At 40.8% G+C, this 23,389-nt stretch overlaps 1 protein-coding gene across 3 annotated transcripts; it reads right to left on the bottom strand.

Annotated features, from left to right (window-relative positions):
• Nucleotides 1-1,139: 1,139 nt before the first annotated feature.
• On the bottom strand, nucleotides 1,140-23,137 carry LOC148501651 (ankyrin repeat and SOCS box protein 5-like). Of its 3 annotated transcripts, XM_088450175.1 has the most exons (8): nucleotides 17,181-17,315; nucleotides 16,411-16,489; nucleotides 11,400-11,479; nucleotides 9,568-9,675; nucleotides 8,328-8,478; nucleotides 6,644-6,778; nucleotides 6,091-6,282; nucleotides 1,140-2,672 (listed from the first exon to the last, which is right to left on the bottom strand). In XM_088450175.1, exons 1-8 carry the CDS (start codon nucleotides 17,187-17,189, stop codon nucleotides 2,527-2,529), a joined length of 900 nt encoding a protein of 299 aa, XP_088306301.1. In that variant the 5' UTR covers nucleotides 17,190-17,315; the 3' UTR covers nucleotides 1,140-2,526. The 3 variants fall into 3 exon arrangements, with proteins under 3 accessions (XP_088306301.1, XP_088306300.1, XP_088306302.1); XM_088450174.1 differs by lacking the exons at nucleotides 16,411-16,489; nucleotides 17,181-17,315 and adding an exon at nucleotides 22,909-23,137; XM_088450176.1 differs by lacking the exons at nucleotides 16,411-16,489; nucleotides 17,181-17,315 and adding an exon at nucleotides 17,476-17,539.
• Nucleotides 23,138-23,389: the final 252 nt, after the last annotated feature.

The following is a 23,389-nucleotide window of genomic DNA, read 5'->3' as shown; positions in this document are numbered from 1 at the left end:
TTCAGGGCATGGCCAGAGAAATCATAGAAGGTAGAATTCCATGACTGTTTCAGTTGTTTGTGTTTTCCTTTTTATTTAATTAGAAATGGACATTTAACATGATAGTGTATATCCTGTTCCACTATTTATAAATCAAAACAACTGTAATGCAAGAATAGCTATAGATGCTGCTTTATACAGATATATACGCTGATTTCAATAAATAACATAACAACAGAAGATAAAGAGCAGCTGAACATACAGTATGTACTCTTAATCCCTAATCTAATCCAATTAAGTATCCAGACATATAAAAATAATTAATAAATAATTAATAAATGCCAACCATTTAATTTGTAACAATATAAAAAATACATAAAATAATTATGTTTCTCAAGCACATAAAAAGATAACACAGTAAAATAAAAAAAATAAAAAAACTCAGCCTGTGATCACGTAAGCATAATATACTGTATATGACACCAGATTCTGTAGCAGGACTGCTGGTGGTAGAACAAGAGGAATTATATGTAAATTGTCTCAGAGGTGAATCCAGAACCACTGACCGTTGTCTCACCCTAAAAAATATAGTAATAACCCACAATTAAATATCAGTCTTTATTTTGATGGATTATACGGCCAGCTGTCAATGATTTATCCAATTATTAATATGCAGATGTTGCTTTATGGTCTATAACCTTCCACATAAAGCCATTCACTCTCCAGTTGTTATTTAGTGATTCCTGTTAAATCAAGTTTGTCAGGATAGATGCTTTGAGCTGTTACTCTACAACAAAGCGACTGAGATGAGTTTCTCACTGTTATTATGTATGTGACTCTGAGTTTTCATTTTGTTTTATCTTATTTTAATATATCATTTGCAACTTGCAATCCCGTTATGTGTTTCAGTAACATAATTAATGTTTTTGTATTGTTACAAATAATATGGTTTGCATGTTATAATTATTTTATGTCTGGGAACTTAATTGCATTAGATTAGGTTTTAAGAATACATAACGTTCAGCGCTCTCCTTATCTTCTATATTAGACAGATCACAGTGGAAAATCCAGTTAATGTTGAACATTGCATGTAAACTCTACGCTTCTCATACGCACATGAACATTTCTGTGTTTATCTTTCTATAGATAATAGGCAGATAAAGATTTATATATATATATATTTATTAAATGTTAAAGTAAACACTCAGCTTTCATCCAGTGAGAATGTACATTTACATGGAAAGTGCTGTTTGCATTGAATATTTAGGTTTATTTAACAGAATGGAGGATTTGTCATAGAATAAGATGTCTAAGCAGTGCTGTTTGGATTACATAGATTATGCTAACACATGGATATTGCAGAGCAAGTGGATATGTCACCCAGAATTTGATAGAGACTGAATACTGAATAATATTATAATTGATATTGTAAAAAATATTATAGCTACCCATACAGTATACAACTTAGTATGCTAAAATGTTTTCAGCCTATCATATGGGGGGTATCCACTAGGCGATTTAAACAAGCGATTGCACGATAACAATGTCGTTATCGCGCAATCGCTTGCAAATCACGCATGCATCGTGCATGCATCGGGGATGTTTTGGACAGAAGCGACCCACGATGCGCGTGCCCGCGGGTCGCTTCCCACATCCGACATCGCCCGTACATGCAGGTCAACCTGACGATCTCGTCAGGTTCAGCATGTGCGGGGATGAGGGATGTGCCGGGACTGAACCAGTGAACGTTCAGTCTAGGCACATCACTAGCTATACAAACGACAGCACGATTGCAATGTCGCAATCGTGCTGTCGTTTGTATATCGCTAAAGTGGATACCCCCCATTAGAAATGCAATTCCATAAAATGTTGCTTTAATGTTATCAAAAAGTGAAAAGGGGAAAACTGGTGATTTCCAAATTACTTGTCACAACTTCAATGTGTCATCTACAGTACCTCCATATAGCAATTACAGTGGGTCGTGGGGCATTTCCTCTGTTCTAGACAATGCCTGTCCTTTTTAGAAATAACATACAATTATTATTATTTTCGGAAGTACTCAGGAGGGTGGCAGGGTAATCTGATAATTAGTTTGTATAACGAACCCCTCTAAATTATTTACAATTTCATTTGCAATATCTGCAAAGGCTCTACTGGAGTAAACCCGTCTTATTGAGGACATTTGAGGTGTTATAATCATTTTTCTGTGGAAGATGAATGTGGCTAGTCCTCTGCAAATGTAGTTACACTGCTTAAGCAACAATCTTAAAAGTTAAAGCTATTAACTGTTTAAAAAAAAAAAAACAATTCATGAGCTGTAACATTAACGTGCTTGAAAGTATTTCTTGTGTATACACGCATAAAATAGTTACACCACTAAATAAACCTTGTTACAGTTAAAACAAATATTATATACAAGTGTACAGTAAGTGCAAAATGTTACTTTGAAAGGCACAGAGCTAAATAAACTATCTAAAAACCTGTGACATATTTTGCAAAAGGTAAAGTGATTGTACAGTATTGATGACATACACATTTACAAAATCATTAAAAGTTCCTAATACTTTCTCGATATTGTAAGAAGTTTTTCAGTACAGTTGGCAACTGTAGATGTGGAATAAGATGTAATCTAGATTGTCCAATGCAGTTTCGAATATGGAGTCGGCAAAGCTGACATAGCGAACATGGATTAGCTAAAAGAAAACAAATATGAGAAGATTATTTAATATGAGTAATTTTCAAATCATCATTAGTAACATATAGTGACAAGAAGTATTGTTTATTGAAGTTTAATTTACTAATGAAAATATCAAATGTTAACCATAGACCAGTGGTTCCCAAACTGTGCGCCGTGGCACCCTGGGGTGCCTCAGGACACTTGCAGGGGTGCCTCAGGTTGGTGGTACAGAACCAAATAAAATTAATTTTATTCAATGTAATGTAAATATGAGGACAAACAGAAGCGCAAATCTGTCCAACACCACATAACCAAACCTAAGGGTGACAGATAAGCCCAATTTACTTCACTTTAATACTTAGAAAAAAAATTCTAAATTTCTCAACAACAAACTTATGGCCTAGGGGTGCCGTGAAAGCAATGCTGATACTCTAGGGCACTGTGGTTCAAAAAAGTTTGGGAACCACGGCCATAGGCGGCCATAGGCTGCCATAGGCATTAAAAAGTAACATTAGCACTTTATTCAGTGACCCAACAAGACAGCACATATCTGTCCACAGCTCAGCTGGTGAGATAAGTAGAATGTATCATTTGCAAAGTTAGCATACACTTTTAAAATATATTTGATAAATAGTGTCAAAACCCAGACATTTGTCCTGGATAAGATGGGCCACCAATTATTATGTACATTTACTGACTGGTAGTTGCAATAATAATAAAAAATACAGTTTTGTTTGTATATAATAATAATTCCAACATACTGTAACATCAATTAGAAGTGATGGAAGTAAGGTGCCAGAGTTTGGAATGTGTTTCCAGCACCTAGATTGTAGATTTGTTCCTTGCATTCCATAGAGGTGCTCAGGAAAATCTGCAATGTGGTGGTACCGTTATTGGGCCAAATGTAATAGGGTGAGAGTTTAGAAAATGTTAGAGTTTAGCAGTAAGCTCTCACAATTATTAAACTAGACCAATGTACAGTAACAGAGTCCGAGAACAGACAAACTCGCATGTTTTTAGACTAAAAAAACGCTCATGATTTAAACTCTCGTCCAGAAGTTTTCCCATTTTGAAGATAAACTTGACCAATGTGAGAGTTTACTGCTAAACTCTCATATTTTCTAAACTCTCACCCACTTATATTTGGCCCATTATCTGTGATGTGGTACCATTATTATCTGTAATGTGGTATCGTTATTATCTGTGATGTGGCACCGTTATTATCTGTGATGTGGTACCGTTATTATCTATGATGGGGTACCATTATTATCTGTGATGTGGCACCATTATTATCTGTGATGTGGTACCGTTACTATCTGTGATGTGGTACCGTTATTATCTGTGATGTGGCACCGTTATTACCTGTGATGTGGTACCGTTATTATCTGTGATGTGGTATTGTTATTATCTGTGATGTGGTACCGTTATTATCTGTGATGTGGTACCGTTATTATCTGTGATGTGGTATTGTTATTATATGTGATGTGGTACCGTTATTATCTGTGATGTGATACCGTTATTATCTGTGATGTGGTACCGTTATTATCTGTGATGTGGTATTGTTATTATCTGTGATGTGGTATTGTTATTATCTGTGATGTGGTACCGTTATTATCTGTGATGTGGTACCGTTATTATCTGTGATGTGGCACCATTATTATCTGTGATGTGATACCATTATTATCTGTGATGTGGTACCGTTATTATCTGTGATGTGATACCATTATTATCTGTGATGTGGTACCGTTCTTATCTGTGATGTGGTACCGTTCTTATCTGTGATGTGGTATTGTTATTATCTGTGATGTGGCATTGTTATTATCTGTGATGTGGTACCGTTATTATCTGTGATGTGGTACCCTTATTATCTGTGATGTGGTATCGTTATTATCTGTGATGTGGTATCGTTATTATCTGTGATGTGGTGTCGTTATTATCTGTGATGTGGCACCGTTATTATCTGTGATGTGGCATTCTTATTATCTGTGATGTGGCATTGTTATTATCTGTGATGTAGTACCTATTATCTGTGATGTGGTATTGTTATTATCTGTGATGTAGTACCTATTATCTGTGATGTGGTACCGTTATTATCTGTGATGTGGTATCGTTATTATCTGTGATGTGGTACCGTTATTATCTGTGATGTGGTACCGTTATTATCTGTGATGTGATACCGTTATTATCTGTGATATCGAAATTGATGTGCACAGCTGCACGTCGTGACGGCACATTGTAATTAATTGTAGATAATACTCCTCTAAGTGCTTTGTCTTTAGGATAATATAGTGACAGTAATTGCAGTCTTGAGCCTTGGGCACTGATTTTGAGGTGGACACAGATGTGGCTGCGGCTGCATCTATTGGCAGTCGCTTTATTGCGACTTTATGCAAATGCTGCTACAAGGTTCTTCCCTGGTGTACATCTGTGCGTCTGAATGAGCAAGGACTGCGACGACCACTTTCCATGTCTGTACACACAGTAATACCGATTAATGCGTTTTATACATAGCATCATTTGCACCCTCGAAACATGCACCAGCCCTGCGGCAGGTGCAATTTCTCCATTTGAGTATGGCCTCTTATGTGAGCAGTTGAGCGTCATTGTACATAATTCGCAACCACTTTCATCGATATGCCCGCGACTCTGCCGTAACCCATCCGTACCATAATACGGACCTTCTCCGTGCGTGCGCTAAGCCACCGCTCTGTCACCGCTCAGGAGTGCCCACTACATTTTCAATAGGGTTCTCCATGTGCACGTCTGAAATCTCAACTACGACTCTGTACGGACATAATCGGGAAGCATTCGCGTCCGATAGTCACCATGAAAAATAATATTCATAAGCAAACCGTAAACCATCGTAAACTATATATAACATGTCTCTGATTGCCTGGATTCCGCAAATGATCATAACTCCATTTGTTCCGCAAAGGAATGTACAGCTGGAGTAATTTTTTTAAGTTTTCCCTATTTTAAAAACATGTAGAATTATGTAAAAACCATAGGCACACAGGTCACCTAGTATTACAATTAAATTTAGGGGGTCTATTTACTAAGCAGTGTTAGAAGACAAAGTGAAAAGTGATAAGGTGCCAGCCAATCAGCTCCCATTTGCCATTTTTCAAACACTGCCTGTGAGATGACAGTTGGGAGCTGATTGGCTGGAACCTTATCACTTTCTTATCACTTTTCACTCTGTCTCCTAACACTGCTTAGTAAATAGACCCCTAGGTCATTACTAAGATATATCCAATAACAAAACTCATGACTTGGGTCTCCGTGGTCCAAATTGAGTTTATTTCATACTTCTGCATTTCATAGAAAATATACACTGTAGGAAAGTTTATTTTCTACTTCATTATTATTCTTCTAAATAAAACTGTGTCTCTATTTACATTAATAACTAATAAACACTCATATGAAAGATTTACCTTCGTACAACAGCAACAGTCTCTCCACTGGGCTTCTTGCAGCAGCAACATCAACTGAACGTTTGAAATCTATATTTCTGGCATTAATATCAGCACCAAAGTCTAGCAATAGACTTACAATGTCTGTACTAGGCTGCTGAGCGGCAACATGCAATGGAGTATCCAAATATCTGCCCCGCTGTACATTAGCACCTGGAATACACCGACAGTGTACAGTACATTCAATAGATTTGCTACAATCAGTTTATATAATGGACATGCCCAGTTATAGGTTAAGAACTAGACTAATTATCTCTAGTTCTGTGACTGTTATATGTATTTTAGTCTATAAATATATATATATATATATATATAAACTGTTTTTAAGACGGTATAGCCATTGAGTAAAGCAGAATACAGTAAGAGAGGCACACACATAAAAACAAAAAAATATAGAAATAATAGAAATATTCACTTACATGTTATTATAGACAACATGTAAAACTTATACTATTATATGTATTACATTTTTATTTACTACATGTTTAACTAGTCCATTGTGTAAAGTACTGACCTGCATATAGGAGTTTTCTCACACAAGCCAAGTGCTGTGCTTTGCACGCCACATAGAGAGGAGTGCCTAGGTAAGGAATGTCTTGGTCAACATCTGTACCCCAGGAAATCAACACATCCAGACATTCACTGTGACCTGCAAATACAAATAATAATTAATAATAATAATAAGTAGGGGTGTGCACCAGCCACTTTTCGTGTTTTGGTTTTGGATCTGGATCTTTCTTCGTGTTTTGGATCTGGATTGGTTTTGCCAAAACCACCCTTCCGTGTTTTGGGTTCTGGGTTTTGTGTTTTGGATCTGGATTTTTTCTTAAAAAAAAAACACGCTAAAATCACATAAAATGGGGCTTTTTTTGTTCCTACACTAGTAATAACCCCAATAACATTAATTTCCACTCATTTCCACTCTATTCTGAACACCTCACACCTCACAATATTGTTTTTAGGCCAAAAGGTTGCACCGAGGTAGCTGGATGACTATGCTAAGCGACACAAGTGGGCGGCACAAACACGTGGCCCATCTAGGAGTGGCACTGCAGTGGCAGACAGGAAGCCAATCAGCGTTATGGTGCCCATGTGCATGTAGCACGGACCCGGGAGATCCGTGCTACATGCATCTGTGTGATTGGCACAGAGCAATGACAGGTCCGAGAGACCCGTCTGTGCTGCTGTGGTAAAAAAAAATAAAAATGTGTAAAAAAAGAAAAAAATGGCGTGCCCCCCCCCAAAAAAGAGCAAACAGCCCCGGGCATTAGTGACCCAGTGCTGGGTGTGCTTAAATACAGGGGACAAACGACGTAGGGGGTCCCCTGTACTTAAGCACAACCAGCACCGGGCTAGTCAGAACCAGCGCTGGTTGTCAAAATACGGGGGACAAACGACGTAGGGGTCCCCCGTATTCGGCGCAACCAGCTCCGGGCTCTGATCCGGTCCTGGCTCTGGAAATACGGAAAAAAAATGAGTAGGGTTCCCCTGTATGTTCCAGAACCAGCACTGGACTTTTTCTAGCGCGGGCTGATGCCACAGCCAGGGGAGCTCTTTCACTGGGCCCCCCAGACAGCAGAAAGAATAGACATCAGTAACAGAGATGGAGAGCAAACAAAAAACACAGACTGTAACATAATCACAGACTAATACCACAACATGTCTGAAAGTACAATGATATTAGGCAAAGCTTGTGGGTGGGTGTCTGGGGGCAAACAAACCAAACTGAGGCAAACAAGGTAGCACAAAGTCTGTTGTTGAGATCAAAGCATGGGTGACCATGTTACTTAAGCAAGGTCCTACGATTGATTCTTTGCAAACCCATTATATACGAACAATGTATAAATGACCTATTGTTTTATTTTTTTAATCAAGTTTCTTTGTGTGTGTGTGTGTGCGCATGTGTGTGAGTGTGCATGTGTGTGCACACCTGACAATGGCTAAGACAGATCCAGCAATAGTAATGCGTAGAGAAAGGCCATGTGTTGGCCTAAAGGCTGCTGGGATGAGCTGGATAATTTACTCTGCTTGTCCGAGTTAACTTGAGAAAATCGAAAATACTTATAACTTTTTTGTTTAAGGATATAATATTATCAAATGTTCCACAATACTATCATCAATTAATTCATGTCAATAGGTAACCAAAACAATAGAATTAAAGACATGAGCATTCTGCATTCTGCTGCAATCCAATTTACCTTTACTTGATGCCTCATGAGTAGGGGAAGGAAGACATGTCTCCAACTCTGTTGTGGCGCCAAACTCCAAAAGCAGCTCCGCACAACTAGCGCTGCCTCTTGAACATGCATTAAATAAAGGAGTCACTCCATCAATAGTTGTTGCATTCACCTAAAACATATCACAAGATGTCTTGGACTAGACATGAAGTAAAGTGTTTCCAGTGAGTCTTATTTGATTTCCGCAAAAGGCAAATATATAATGCTACCATACTACATTCCCAATGTCCCAGCCTCCTACTAAGTTATACTTCTACCCTTCAGTTAACACTTTTTTCACAATAGTAAAGGTAGAGAGCTGCAAATATGCAGATATCCATTGCATGTTGTTTACATAAATGGATTTATTTTCCATGATTCCGACAACAGGGTGTACACCCACCTAAATGTAAATATTATGCATGGATATTTGCAGGATTGTAGGACCAGACAGGAATGCATATGCTGAAAAAAAAAGCAAAAATGTCATTTCCAAGTTCTGCATACTTTTTTAGACCAATCCTTAATTACAAATTTTGTATACTGCTGTTTAAATTTTAATTATGTCTTAGACAAGTCAAGAGAGTAAGCGGACTCTAGACTGTGTTTATCTCCACTCACACATTTGTACATTTATTGCTTTTAGTACATAAATGTAGTCAAAAAGTCAAATATCCAATATAAAACTCTCATAGAGATTGCTTTTCACGTTTAATCTCAGCCACATCTGATAATGTGCATTAAGGCAGTGTACAAAGATAAAAGGGATGAGAATCTGAGAATGTCAGCTAAAGTGCTCACTCCTTGAAGCTCATTTCGATTTCTCATCCCACAAGACAAATTCTCATTTTACCTCTGGGCTCATTATGATGCTAATTACCGCAACCAGCCTACTGTACACTCAGTAGGGATCACCCTGACCTGTTCAGCTAATCCCAACTCCCCCAACTAGCCGCCATCTTTATGAACTATGCTTACCTGAAACAGGTGCATAATTTCTGTGCTGCTGGCCAAATAAATATACATCAATTTTCTATCAATATTTTAATCACATAACTGGACATTGGTTTACTTAACATTCCAAAGCAGCTGTATCTGCTGGTAAGTAAGGACAATGTGACATACACTAGCATTAGGTTTCTAGAACTGTACAGTAGAATGCTTGTTACTGTCACATAAAAAATGTGTCCTGAAGCATTTGATGTAGGATGACAAAGCTTACATTTGCTCCGGCTTCAAGAAGAGTTCTTGCACAACAGACATGATCTCCCAGGCATGCTTCATGTAATGGGGTCACATGGTCGATAGTTAATGTGTTCACATTGTAACCCTAATTGTGACAAATTGCCAATTTCAGTCAAAATAATAGATACATATTTAAATGGATTTTGTACTTTTTCATTACAGTAGTGCATTTGTGTTTTATCCCAGATAAAGTTCACAAGGAGATTAATTTTGTACATTATATACAGAAGTACATATTTTCGCTTAATTCTCACACACACAGTTCAAAATAGTTTATACTAATAAAAAAATGGAAATTGTATTAATTTTTGGATAAATGATAAATTAATTTAGTCAAAGACATCATCATTGGATCATTCAGTTTACTGTGAGAATTAATTTGGGATTGTTGTATGTTGTTTTATTTTTTTCAAGTCACTTTTCTGTATGTTGAATACTAAGTATTCCTAGCACATCATATGTACCTGTCTGTTGGGATGTTCTTAAACACAGGTTACTATGTGGAACACACTGAGGCCCTGATTCAGAGCCTGAAAGAGCGGTCGCTCTGAATCAGGGCGTTTTTTTTTTTTCTGGAGCGGCCCACAGCTATAGCGAGCGGCCAGGTTGATGGTCGCGATGGTCAAGACCATCGTGACCATCGGGCTTGCGACGAGACCCTTGTGGTAGGGTCTCGTGGCCGCAAGCCCCAGAGAGCTTTCGGCTCTCACAGAGCCGCAAGCTCTCCACTGACATCACTTGTGATGTCAGTGGGGCCGCCCCCAAATGTGAGGCATTCTCATTGGAATGCCTCCGTTTGGGCAGCCACCCCCCCAGCCAGCCCACCAAAGGGGGCGAGCTGTCACTCAACAACGACAGCTCGCCCCCTTTGTTTGCGAGACCTGGAGCGACGGAGTGCCCGTCGCTAGCAAGGTCTCGCGCATGCGCACGATGGAGCCGGCTCCGTCGTGCTCATGCACTGTGGGCCACCATCGACCCGGTTGCGAGCGCTCAGCGCTTGCGACCGGGTCTGAATCAGGCCCTGAGATTCCTTACTTTATGAGCCTGCATTTGTTTTTTCTCCTAGATTTGTTGAGTATTAAACATTATATATTTTATTTTCACATATAGAATAATATACTCAAACATCTAATTAATATTTCAAGTCCACATGCACATCAGAATGCTACTTTTTCTTCCTCTTTTGTTTTGTGGACATGTTGGTAGAGCACATTTGGTTATGTGCTTTGCTGCCAGTTACAAAGCTAAAGCACTGAGGAGTCCCTATAAAGTCTTTGTAATTTTTAATATAATTTCATATAAAAACAGTTTACATTTTTTTTTATTTTTTTTAACTAAAGTTGACAATTTATTGTTTAGTTTGTCTAGCTCAATGTACTTGGTAGATATCTCCACCTAAAATACAGTACTCTGTAATATATTATGTCAGTTCTTTAATGCATTAAAACATTTCAAGCATTTATTATTATATTTCCTTTAAAACATTTATTATTTTTCTAAAAAAAAATGTAAAAACTTTACTTGAATACCATGGGCCACATGTAATAGGGTGAGAGTTTAGAAATTATGAGAGTTTAGCAGTAAACTCTCACATTGGTCGAGTTTTATCTCCAAAATGGGAAAACTCCTGGATGAGATTTTAAATTGTGAGCGTTTTTTGAGTATGAAAAACATGCGCGTTTGCTCTGCTGCTTTGTTCTCGGATTCTATTAGACTGGCCGAGTTTAAAAAGTGTGAGAAAACTGTCACATTTACTACACTCTCACTCTATCACATTTGGCCCATGATATAGAGACAGTGTTTACCTACTTGAGAGAGCAATGTTTTCAGTGCAAGTAGCCGTCCCTGACTTGCTGCCTCATGCAATGGTGATCTGTCTGCCCATGATCCTACAATGCAATAACATAATAATATCATTTAGCATGCAATATCAGCAGTACTGTCCTATTTTTTCTATGTAAAATTATTATACTAGATGAGCAAAATTTCATATACACTTATGCATTTGTAAGTATCATCAACACACGTTTATATAAAGTTTCTCAAAGAGAAAAATAAAAGATTATGAAAAAATATAAAAATAATGTAGACATCATGCTCAGCACTTTACTAACAGAACATCAATGTATGATCCATTTGTAGAAAAGAAAACCATCATACTGTTTTTGATAAAAAGAAATGTACTGTACAGTAGATAATAAATCCAGGTGAGTAATATCTAAGGCAACACTCGTTTTGACTTGGAAACCAAATACTTCTTCCACTTTTCCATCTGATTCCAGCGTGAACCGTAATAAGATTCATCTATGATGAAACATGTTACCGAAAGTGACAAACATTAGTTATTCACTTTTTAATCAACTTTTTCAATGGACACAAAACCTGGCTTGGGTAAATATTCTAGTTTAATCAGATGAAATAAAACATTCACAGCCACCAAAATACTATTGGATATTATGAAAGGAGCACAAGGTTGACGGCTATTAATGCATAAAATGCTGTAGCATTGTACCGGATTAGCCACATTTTTTTTCTTTAAAGATATTTTAAAGATTTTTTTTTACAAAAAATGAGAAACAGTTATAGAAGGTTTAGAATAAACTGATCAAGACAAGTGTCTTCATCCAAACTAAGTTAAAAAAAAAATATAGTTACATCCAGATGGTTCCTTGTCATATTCACATACTTAGATTCCACGTGAAAAGCCTCTTGTAATTACCTGGGTGTCACGCCTGAGGGTTGGTGTTGGCTGAAACAGGCGTGGGAAGCTGAAGTTGAAACTGAAGAGTTGTGTATGAAGCTGGGAGGTTTGAGCCAGCTCTTCCTCATGTGTTATGAGAAGAGAGGAGGCAGTGGAACTGCTGGTAGTGGTTGCCCAAAGGCGGGTACAGGAATGAGATAACTTTACTATACTGGAACAGTAGTAGATATCGTATTGGAACCGATGTTGGAGATATCGGATTGGGACCGATGTTGGAGATATTGGATTGGGACCAATGTTAAAGATTTTGGATAGGAACCGAAGTTGGAGATATCGGACAGGAACCGATGGTTGGAGATATCAGATAGGAATCGACGGTTGGTGATAGGTACAAGTCTCTAGGTAAATCCAGACTGGAGTGCTGATGGAAATGGAGACTTGCATATATCAGACTTGGAACTGTATTAGGACAGACTGGAACCATTCAGATACAAAGTACCTGGGAGCTCAGCACAGAGCTTTAACTTCAGCAGAAGCGACGTTGAACACCATTAGAGGGGCGTGCATAATTAAGCCCCTGTGATGGTATACGCTGGCAGAAGTCTAGATGGCAACAAGAAGTTTAGCAGTTTCTGCGGTAGTGTCAGGTCTACCATAACTGTGTGGACGGTTCCGATATTACTCGATGGTACCGATGTTTTCGCTGACTTGCGGATGCATGTCATGGGAAGTGGGCAGGCTTTATACAGTGATGGGCATCTTGGTATAGTGCTGCGGTTTCCTTGCGATTACATTCATTAGCATATTTTCGCAGTGAGCGGGGTGCGGTGGATGCAGCCATGCGTACCAACCTGAATTAGGCCCACTGGGTGGACTGGTCAGAAACAGCATAGACAGACCTCGTGACCAGCCGGGACTGATGTGCAGCTTGAGTGGACCTCTGCTTCATCCGAGAGTGATGTGCGGTCACAGCACGAGTGGACCTCAGCGCTAGCCAGGACAGACACCACAGAGGTAAATAAGTGGTTTTAAAAGTCCAGAGCGTGACACTGGGTACTTGATAGGAGCTGTGCTTCACATGAGCTTAATTTAGTGAGTATCCAAAGTGCATGTGATAGCTGCAAAAGGTATGACCGTATGAAAACCTATACCTACCTATTACAGCCAGTATATAGTTATATCCAATGTTTCTTATTCAATGTTATATAAAACAAGTATAGTCTCATAACATGTCCTTCTATCTATTAATGCCTACTTCAAAGGTAATTTACTAATAGGAAAAGTGAAAAATTACATTGCAGATGCTCTGATTTCATGTGTGCCTTGGATTCCCAGGAAGGTATGACTAGGGTATGTGAGAATACATTAACAGACAGACAGGTCTATTTATCATTGGTGTAAATTTCATATTGCAGCGATCAGAAATTATTTTCTGGCTGTATTTAACAAAAAACTAGGTTAAGCATTTTGGAGCTTAGTATATTGGGCCTGAGCGCAACACTCATTGAGGATAATGGGGCATGTGATCTGCAGCGTTTGCCTAACACAGGAGATTTCTCTGAGACTTTTCTTCAACTTCCCTGATACATAAGGCAATATTTACCAAAACAGATTTCCTCCATTTACGATGGCAAAAACAGCACCTATAAGTTTCTCTGGGGGCTGCTAAAATGTGAAATTTACCAAGCTCTGGAATGTAAAGTGTTCTGCAGCATAGCCCTTCCACTAATGCCATATGTACATGGCGTAGACCATTGTAACCTATGGGCTACATAAGGCAAATGTTTCTGGGAGAGGGCTCCGGTAATGTCCGCTAGCATATGCGCAGTCAACAGACCACGCATGAGCAGAAGTGTCACTTAGGGGCTGATTTTGAATCGGATGCTGCTGTGTCCATGTGTGCGTCTTTTGCCAGTGTAGCGTGTGCGACTTTATGCTGATACCGGTATAAGCCCTTCCTGGTGTACAACCATGTGTATGAATGTGCAAGGACTAAGACGCCCACTTTGAACATCTTCATATGCTGAAATACCGCTTGGTTCATCTTTAGAAGCAACCATTGGTTGCACCATTGAAACTTGCACCAGCCCCATGCTAGGTGCAGAATCTCCGTCAGATCAATGTAAACGATTAAGCATCTGAGTTCACAACAAGTTCACTGATACGCCCGCAACACTCCCATAATACACCCATAAGACGGATCATTATCATGCATCTGAATAGCCACCTCCCAGTCACTGCCTGGAAACACACAGCTCACTTCCAAGACACTTCGGATACTGTGTGTTTCAATCACAACTGTGCCTTCACGTATACACATGGAATTGGTACGAAATACCGCTGGCCGCTTGGAACAGATCCCGGCAGCGGCAGCCCGACAGCGCTGGAAATCCTGATCGTCCCTAGGTAAGTATTAACTAACCTAACCCCCTAACCCTAACCCTCCCTTAGGGGTGCCTAACCCTAACCTCCCCCCCAAGTGCCTAACCGAAATCCTCCCTCTAAGTGCCTAAACCTAACCCCCCCTTCCCCGCTGCCTAAACCTAAGTCCCCCGAGGGGGGTGCCTAACCCTAACCTCCCCTTGGGGGTGCCTAACCCTCCCTCCCCCTAGCCTAACCCTAACCTCCCGGGGGGGTGCCTAACCCTAAGTCCCCCCCGGGAGCCCTAAACCTAACCCTCCCTCCCTCCCCCCCCGCGGCTGTCCGCTCGCGGCACCCGGCATCACTACGATCGGGATGCCGGGCGCCTGTCTCCCGGCGTCGGGGAAATGAGCAGCGTTTGTGGGTGGTGACAGGGGGTAGTCGGGCGAATGCAGGCGTGCCAGTGCATTTTAATGGCGTTGCAGGGGCGTGCATTATCCACTGTGAGGCCTGATAGCATAAGGTCAGGGCTTGTGCAAGTGCGCGTGAGGCTGCGATGGTACTCGATTGTTCCGATGGTTTTGGAGTCCTGCTAAACATTACGGATGTGTGTTAAGCAAAGTGGGCATCCTTATGTAGTGCAGCGGCGGCATAGCGATCGCAATGGATTAGCATACAATCGCAGTTGAACTGCGTACGTAATTGCTATTGCATTTCCAGTTGCATTCTTTGCTGAATCAGGCCCTTAGACACAGGTACAGTTGTAAAAAATTTACCCTTTGCGCGAATATTGGCATTCTGTGTATCTCTGAATAAGGCCCTTCATTCCGTATTGCCGTTATATGCTGCAATAAAAAATTATAATTATTGGGACCAAGTCCCCATAATTGGTAAATATTCCCCTTAATGCAGAAACCGCTGTTTCCGCATGAATTTAACCTTAATAAATGTACTGCATCCAGCTATATTTATTCAACCTTGCACAAAAGAAAAATGTGGTGTTTTCTTATCAATATGTAGTTGCTGTGCTGACATTCAGAATGTCGACATTCATATTGTTGACACTAATGTCAACAGATTCAGAATATAGACATTTCTGGTCACAATGGCGACATGTTCATAATGTTGACATCTGCATTAGACATGACTACATTATGTAAAAAACTCCTTTATTGCAAAAAGCAGAAAAAAGGGGAAAAAGACAAATATGTCTTTATGGGAGCACTCTTGTTTTTGCAATAAAGGAGTTTTTTACATGTGTTTAGCACAAATTTTTTTGGGAGGCACCACCAACTTATAAATATTTTGAGAATCTTATTTTGATTTCTATTATGTTGGTTTGTGTTATTGCGTTATAGTGACTCTCTTTAAGTGTCACTCAAATTTAACCACTAGTGCGGTCTCATTCCTCGGTTTGCATGACTACATTATGTACATATGTGGGAGAAGGTTAGGGTTAGCGTTATGCTGCAGCTAGGGCTAAATAGTACTGTTGACATTCTCACTGTCAGCATGTCGACATTCTGAACATCTATACCATACTGTCCAATCATGTGTAAACTTCTTAGCTTGCAAACGGCTGTAGATAAATGGCAGAAACTGATTGACTATTCTGGACAATACTGCCTAATTTTCTGTGCACCACTCTAAATACATGTGCCACATACTGTAGCTAACGTTAATGTGGACTATGGATGCTGCAATCAATGTAAAATAACACAGTTAACCAAATATGTACTATACGGAAATGTGACAAACCTGAGTCAATATCCAAGACAACACCTGCTGCATTCCAAACATTTTCATGTTGTTCTTCAAGAAGATAGATTACCGATTCCTGAAGAAGATGCCCATGGAAAGGTTCTCAAAGCACTATCTTAAACTTAACATATATTCCAGACTTGCTGAAATGTGTAATACAAACACTTTTCTATGAGTGTGGTATGAGAGAGAGGGATATATTTACTAAAGTGCAAGTTTTTAGAAGTGGAGATGTTGTTCATAGCAATAATTCATATTCTACGTAACATTTATCTAGTACCTAGAATCTGATTGGTTGCTATGGGTAACATCTCCACTTCTAAAAACCCGCAATTTAGTAAATATGAGAGAGAGAGAGAGAGAGAGAGAGAGAGGCATTTAGCCCTTATTGTTCAATTGTGAACTCCAACCAAGACAAGGACAAATAAGGACTTATACCAAGAAATTGTAAACATTTTTAAATGTCCTGCAAACAAATTCATCTTAAATCTGTGAATTTAAGGTTTTCTCCATGTGCTGCAATGATTTTCAGTTGAATGATTATTTTACTTTCATGTTGTTTATTTTTGTGCATTGTATGTATATGGATGCAATGTGATCTAATGTATGTAAGTATATATATTTATGTCTGAAAATATCTAATAATAATAATAATAATAAAAAATAATAATCTTTCATTATCCGTATTTCTACATGAAATGCTATTTGAGCTGGGTATACAACTACAGTGCCTTAAACAAATATTCACAAAAAATTTCTATACTTACATACAGCATTATTCAGAGAACTAGTGAAGAATATAAATATGTGAATGCGTAGATGGATCATATATGTTCAGAAAGCCAATGAAAACTTCTAAGAGCCATAAGGACCTGAAGTATAGTTTGCATAAACAGCAACACTTACTGGGGCTTGTTCAGGTTGTAGTCTGAGATCTGTTTGGCAGTGAACTATTTTTAGATTCACAACATAAGCCAAGTCATGTGAGATTTACAAGTATGGTAAATACAGCACTTATAACAAACTAGATCATATGCAAGATAAAAAAATAGAGTTTAATACCTAGATCTCCGTCACCCCAAGGCACCTCCAACCATTCACCGTCTACTAAAAAAGCACTCATGGCTGTACTATATTAAACTGGTTTTAAACACATGCCTAATGTTTCTGTGCTTAGTATCTGGTTATGTTTGAGGAGCGGTAATTCAACTCCCTTACCAGTTAACCCTTGACATATGTCTGTGTATCTGTACAAGGAGAAATCTCTACAAAACAGTGGTCTCTTATTATACAGTTGGTCAAGACTGGAACAAAGAAAACTGGCTTTACTATGTATTTCAAAATTGGCTTTAGAAAGTGAATGACTTCGTATCTTGGGTTGGGTACGGGATCCCGGCAGTCAGGATGCCGACAGTCAGAATATCGACAGCGGCACCCTGACAGTCAGAATATCGACAGAATTTTGTAATTATACTAACCCTTGCCCTAACCCCCCTAACCCTAACCCACCTTTCCCACAGCCTAACCCTAACGATAACACCCCACCCACAGCCTAACCCTCCCCTACCGCATCCTAACCCCTTCCTACAGTCTAACCCTCCCTTCCTGCAGCCTAACCCTAACCCTCCCTTCCGGCAGCCTATCCCTAACCCCCCCCACAGCCTAACCCTAACCCCCCACAAACTAACCCTCCCCTTCCTACAGCCTAACCTTAACCCTCCCCTCCTGCAGCCGTACCCATAACCCCTTCCTACATCCTAACCCCCCCACAGCCTAACCCTAACCCTCTCTTCCTGCATCCTAGCCCTAACCCCCCCCCACAGCCTAACCCTCCCTTTCTGCAGCCTAACCATAACCCCCCTCCCACAGCCTAACCCTAAGCCTTCCTTCCCACAGCCTAACCCTAACCCTCCCTATAGTGATGACCCTAAACCTAACCCTAATACCATTGGGATGTCAGCAGTCAGAATTCTGGAGCCGGGATTTAGACTGCTGTCGGGATTCCAGCACCAGGATTCTGACCACCATCATTCTGACCGCCGAGGTGCCGACTGCATCCCAAGCAAACACAGCACACTCCACATCCACACCTCTGCTCCCATCTATTCCAATTGAGTACTCTTCTTTCAGAGTCTGCGGTCTTCTCTGTCCTGCTTTACTCTGCTGTTTCTACTGCACTGCTGCCTGATTATTAGTGTATGTCTCCTTGCCATCTAAAACTATCCGCTTTTCCATGTTGTTTCTGAATGTTCCTTCTGTACTCTGATGCTCTCCACTTTCACTTTGTCATTCTCTTCCTATCCCATATGCTCCTCAATTCTCTCTAACCATCTACCAGGTCTCTGCTTTGTGCCTGACAATAGGGTTTTTGCAGTATGGCAGCCAATGGGATCTGTGCAATGTGACTCACATTCAGTCAGTGCAATGTACATTCTTATCCATTATCCTGGAATGTCCCGGAGAGCAGATCTGCATTACGGATGGCCAGTGGGCCAAATGTAATAGGGTGCAAGTTCTTTTGCAAGACCAAACTCACACCTAGTCGCACAGTTTGTACGTGTGAGTTTGTCCCGCAACTCGCAAATGTAATAGGGTGCGAGACAGAGAATGTGAGTGTGTAATAAATGCAAGTGTGAGTTTTTCTTGGGTAAAATTCGCAACTTGCAATGCAAGTTTCATTACAAGTTGCGAGTTTCAGAGAAGTCTGCACAGATCAGTGCGATCTCTGTAAGCTTCTGTGTGTAAAAATTTAATGAAAGTGTTAAATATTAAAAATAAAATGAAGTGGGTTCCCCCCACAAAACCACAACAAGCACTGGGATTTTTAAGCCAGTCCTGGTTGTGAAAATATGGGGAAAAAGAGACATAGGGGTCCCCCATATTTTACATAACCAGCACCAGGCTCTTTCTAGCGAGGGTGTAATGCAACAGTCGGGGGACACACTTCACTGGGTTCCCCGGCCAAAACATTAATCACTCCACACTAATTAGCAGAGGCTAGGGATTCCTCAGGAAATGGGGACACAACCAATAAATGAGTCCCCCCTCCTGGGGACACCCCAGGCTGATGGCGGTGGGTGTGGGATTAATAATTGCTGTAAAAAATAAAATGAAAATTGACTTTTACAGGTGACTAAAGGTCCCAGGAAGCCTTCCCCGTTTACAGGTACTTTGAGAACCACAAGTACCGGTATTAAGGGCCCACTGATAACTGTAGTCCTCCTGTAAAAGAAATAGTCAGAAAAAGACATGATACATACACCGAATATTGCATGTTTTTATTACACTTACACACACACACACAAAAAAATACTTACCCTTGTCCATGTAGCATTCCCGATCGCTATAATAAAAAAAAAACACACTCACCTACTCTTTGTGTCATGTCCTCTTTGGTCCATGTAGGCATCCAAGGTCTTCTTAAAATAAAAAAACGAGAAGCGCGGACCCAACAGATAGAGTAGTGACCCATACGGTCACTAGCTCCCGAATCACCTGTAACTTGCAGATTCCCCCTTTGAAAACAATGGGGAAAGTGTTCATTGGCTGAGAGAGGTGAGCCCCCGCTCTCTCAGCCAATAAATGCTTCCCCCATTCACCTCAATGTTGGGAACCACTGGGTTATTCCCATTGAAATTAATGGGGGAAGCGTTTATTGGCTGGGAGAGCCGGGGGCTTGCCTCTCTCAGCTTATGAACGCTCTCCCCTTTAAGCAGTAGGTGCAGCTAACTCTGAGATCAATTAAGGCACTTTGCGTATCATAGAAGGAATGTTAACTGCATATCACACATGGGAGTTTGGATCTGTTGATAAATTTACAAAGCATAAAAATTGTACAACCAATACTGTGAAGCTGTACACCTACTTCCAGATTTTAAACAACCCTATAAACTCGGGCATACAGTACTTACCTACTCCCCTTGGAATGGCTGGGAGGCTCTCTAAAACTGGGTGGTGCTCCTGGCTGCCTGATAGAATGAGCATATATCTGCCCGCTTCCCAAGTGAAGTGGGCGGTACAGACGGCAGATGACGAGATTCGCGTTGAATCATATCATGGCTTTACAATGCCAGTGTTGTAATAACAGTTTAGGAAAGGTCCTTTCCTGTTCTAGCATAACAATGTCAAGTGAACATTTTAAAATCCATCGCTAAATGATTTAAATAGGGCCTGATTCAGCAAGGATCACTACTGCGATTACGCACGCAATTGGCCAATTGTTGCGCTCCAGCCACTGCTATCGGGACTGGGGCCCTGATTCAGAGCCGGACGCTCTGACAGAGTGCTCGCTCTGAATCAGGGCCGTCCATTCTCCTTTTTGGAGCGGCCTCCTGGCCGCTCGCATAGCTGTGGGTGACCACAGCTATAGCGAGCGGCCAAAATCATGGTCGCGATGGTCAAGACCATCGCGACCATCGGGCTTGCGACGAGACCCTGCAGTACGGTCTCGCTGCCGCAAGCCCTGGAGTGCTTTTGGCTCTATCAGAGCCAAAAGCACTCCCACTGACATCACTAGTGATGTCAGTGGGGTCGGCCCCAGACGGTAGGTGTTCCCATGGGAACGCCTCCATCTGGGCAGCCACGCCCCCGGCACACCCACCAAAGGGGGCGTTCTGTCAATCACCATCGACAGCATGCCCCCTTTGGTGCGAGACCCATAACGACGGCTTGGCCGTCGTTGTTTGGGTCTCGCGCATGCGCACGACTGAGCCAACTCCACTTGGGCACCATCAACCCGCCTGCGAGCGCTCAGCGCTCGCGAGCGGTTCTGAATCAGGCCCTGTGATCACAGTGACTATGCAGACCCATCGCAGAGTGATTGACAGGAAGTGCCGATTGTGGGAGGTGATGGGGGGTGGTCGGCGAAAAGCAGGCGTGCCAGTGCGATTGAATGCCGTTGCAGGGGTGTGCATAAATTATGCACTGCGATGCCATACACAGCTTGAGTACTCACTCCGTGCGATGAGGTTAGCAATTCCTGAGTAAGGTCAGAGCTTGTGCAAGTGTGCGTGAGACTCCGATTGTACTCGATGTTATCGATGATTTCACAGTCTTGCTAAGTGATACGGATGTGTCTATGGTAAGGAGGACGTTCTTATGTTGTGCTGCAATGGCAAAATGGCAAAGCGATCGCAATGGATTAGCATATTATCGCAGTGAGACTGGGTGTGTAATCGCAGCCGCGATCGCAGTTGCGATCCGTAATGAATCAGGCCCATAGTTTGCTGTGGAAGATCTTAACTGATGTGCCCTGACTTCAACAACATCACATGTTTATGGGATGAATTAGGATGCTGAGCCATGACTTATTGATCAACATCAGTGTACAAATTCCTAATACTCTTGTGGCCAAATGGAGGCTCATCCTCACAGCCATATTCCAAAATCTATTGGAAAGCCTTCCCAGAAGAGTTGGGACTCTTACAGCACAAATCGGTTGTAAATCAAGGCTGTAACGAGGTATGTGCAAAAAGTTCCTCCACCCATGGCACATGGATGTGGGGCCGCACAGTTGCTACCTTGACAGCACCCATCCATCGTGTTTTACCTTGCAAAGTGCCTGGAGAGGCACCCCTGAAATGAAAGTAACAGGGAGCATCCTTCCTTCCTGATCCTCCACTGTTTACTCGCTGCTTGCTGTGTGATGTCATGAAGTCCTGTGCACCAGGGGCAGGGTGTGATGGAGCAGTGTGCACAGGTGCCCTGCTACGGCACTGGTGAACATGTCCCCTGTCAATGAGCATGGTGTTGGAATGAGTTGTTCAACAAGCACATATGGGTGTAGTTGTCTTCATACAGTTCTTTAGGCAACGTAGTGTATGGTCGTGATTTGAATTCAGAATTCCTCTGTTTAATATATATGTTCTCATTGAAGTTATAGATATTTAGAAGAACAAGACTTTACAGCAATGGGTTACACGATCCTCCATCTATAGTTACATACATTTGCGAATGAGAATTTAACAGTGTAAACTCGTCAACAATTAAATATGCGATTATTTAATTTCACAGATTGATACTTTCTATCCCCAAATGCTGTCCTATTTACCGTGACTGTACCTACTGAAGGGTGAACAGAAACTAAACTACGTCCAAATTGTATCAGACAAAACCATGGGTTTAAAATATGCAGTTTCACCTGCAGACATTCGTTATGAAGTCCAAAATTGTAAACGTTATTTAAAATGTATTAATCAAATCGCTAAAATAAAATGTAGATATAATAATAGATATTGTCTAGTAGACATCAAACCAAATGTATGCACAATGGAGCTTCAGGTTAAGAACTTTAATGCAAAAAATGATTAACAAAAAAATATAATAATATTAGAAAATATTAAAATCCACTCGGAATTTTAAATTAATTCTCAAATTGTGACTAGTAACACATGTATCAATGTATCATGTGTACTGTAAGTTCATTTTTAAAGATAAAATCTTCCATGAAAAATGCCATGCCATTAAGGGCCTGCAAGACAAAGCTGCTCTACTGACCTTGGTTAGTGAGGATGCCCCAGCTTGCACTTCGCTTTGCAGAACACTTTTCTACACTGTCTAGTGTCCTTTTCCTCTTGCGACTGCTCTGTACTGCTGCCTCTACAGACATTCTATTCCTTGTGTACGTCTCCCTCCTCGCTGGAGTAACAACACTCCCAAGGCTGAATTCTAATGTGCCTCTCCGCCTAGAGAATGATTGTACTGTATGCAGAATGTCAGCAACACACTGAAGTCTTTCAGTAACACTTAAAAGGCTGGGCTGCTGGTACTCAATGGGGGAAGGGATGGACTGCACCTAGTGCTATTTTTAAAACAGGAAGAATCAGTCTAGCTGCAGCAGGATCCATAGTTTAGGAAAGAAGGCCAAGGGGCTAGATATTTGTGTCTTTTTAAAATAGATACTAGGAAAATCTAATCAATCATTGTTCATTTTCCTAGCACTATGTCCCAGCAGCATAGTGCGAGGGAATAGTAATTA

The sequence above is a fragment of the Taudactylus pleione genome, unplaced genomic scaffold (assembly GCF_031769625.1).
Source record: "Taudactylus pleione unplaced genomic scaffold, aTauple2 ptg000508l, whole genome shotgun sequence".
In the NCBI taxonomy this organism is placed as follows: domain Eukaryota; kingdom Metazoa; phylum Chordata; class Amphibia; order Anura; family Myobatrachidae; genus Taudactylus; species Taudactylus pleione.
Note: the sequence above shows the minus strand (reverse complement) of the source record. Positions and strands in the feature narration are given on the sequence as shown.